This window comes from Aplysia californica, unplaced genomic scaffold, assembly GCF_000002075.1.
Source record: "Aplysia californica isolate F4 #8 unplaced genomic scaffold, AplCal3.0 scaffold00065, whole genome shotgun sequence".
NCBI classification, from domain to species: domain Eukaryota; kingdom Metazoa; phylum Mollusca; class Gastropoda; order Aplysiida; family Aplysiidae; genus Aplysia; species Aplysia californica.
In genome coordinates, this window is record NW_004797335.1 from 245,807 (window position 1) to 247,686 (window position 1,880).

The 1,880-nt window shown below is 40.4% G+C and overlaps 1 protein-coding gene across 1 annotated transcript in view; it reads right to left on the reverse strand.

Moving 5' to 3' along the window:
• Window positions 1–1,880, reverse strand: part of LOC101860006 (acrosin) — a gene marked incomplete in the record, with an annotated part of 112,040 nt that overhangs the window by 98,331 nt on the left and 11,829 nt on the right. Inside the window, 1 exon segment of the mRNA XM_005093528.3 lies at window positions 1,254–1,437. Coding sequence (XP_005093585.3) covers window positions 1,254–1,437 — 184 coding nt within the window.

A 1,880-nucleotide genomic window follows, 5' to 3' on the forward strand; every position in this document is an offset into this window, starting at 1 on the left:
AGAGAGAGAGAGAGAGAGAGAGAGAAAGAGAGGGGGGGAGATAGAGGAGTCTAGAAAGCACTGCAGAGGGAGGGAGGTGAGAGTGACAGGGAGGGTGTCGTCGAAAGCGCCAAGAGTAGCCTACCGTAGGCCTACTTAATGTATTCATGGGTCAAAGTCAAAGGTTCAGCCAATCGTAGCCCGGTTTATACCCTGCGTGTAGTCCCAAGTGTGTGTATGTCTAGATCTAATATATAGATCAAGATAAAAAATCATGAAAGTATTGAAAGTAGATTTCTCCTGCAGTGGATTTGGCATGCACGCCCAAGGATGGGTGTATTTTGTGCACAGTGTGTAGATGAGATCTAGAATCTAGAACTAGAATCGATATCTAATTCGAGATCAAGAAGAATCATGAAATGAAAGTAGAATCTAGATTTGCGATATTTAGATAACCTATTGAATATTGAAAGTGGATTTTTCTTGCTGTGCATTATAGATTCTAAGATCTAGATCTAGGCTAGATCTATATGTGAATCTTAGATAAAGTCAAGAAGGATGAAAGTATTGAACGTGGATTTTTTTTTCCTGCTGTGAGAATAGATCTAGAGTCTAGAACTAGGCTGTCGGTGAATCTAGATCGAAATCAAGAATCATGAAATTATTCTTGAAAGTGGATTTTTCCTGCAGTGAATAGATCTAGAATAGAGCCTGTGACGTCTGTCTGTTGTTAAAAAAGTGAATTTCTAAACTTAGATCTATCTATGGACCTAGGCTCCTTCTTTCAATTATTGACCTATGTCTTTATAATCCATCGAGATCTAGGCTAGATCTAGAATCTACATCATGTTCTTCTAGGAAGCAACAATTGGCATGTAGGCCTAACTCTTTTTAAAAAAAAAGTGATAGGGCTGGAACTTTAGGAGAAAATGCCACGCCTTCGAAGAGGGGGAAGAAGTCTTACCCCTAGAAGTAGTCAAGAGGGGGCGCTACATGGATAAATTCAAGGTAAAATATTTATGTTTTATTTCTTTCCTGATTTCAGTCTTTTTCCTCTTCTTAACTTTCCTAATACTTCTTCATTATTATTCCGTTCGTAGAACGGGTACTTTTACTAGTAATAATAATAATAGATAACATTATTTTGTGTAGCGCAAATTCCAACTCTACAGAAAATTCTGTGCTAATCTATATTAGCAGAATTAAAAAAACAAAAACTCAACAAACATGGGAAAACTGACTAACAAACACAAACAAAACAACATGAGCCTCACTCGAAGCACAGAGCCGAGGTGAGCACCCACTCAGGGTCAATGAGCGACCCCCCGCAGGTGTGGTGCATGCCCGGTGTGTTGTTGGTGAAGATGTTGTTCTCGCCCATGTACCACAGGGACACGCTGTACGGGTAGTCTCCGTCGTCATACTGCTGACCGCCGACTACTCGCTTCACCAGGCCTCCTGGCGGACCACACACACACACACACACACACACACACACACACACAAAGATTACATAGTATAATAATATCTTAATATACACACGTAGATCTAAAGGTGTTTGGTTATTGAAGATGTGACATGTAGATGGTGGAACACACAAAAATGGGCACACAGACACACACACATACACACACACATACACACACACACACACACTCACACATACATGCACACATACATACATACATACATACACACACATACACACACACACACACACACACACACACTCACACATACATGCACACATACATACATACATACATACACACACATACACACACACACACACACACACACACACTCACACATACATGCACACATACATACATATATACACACACATACACACACACACACACAAACACACATACACACACACACACACACACACACACACA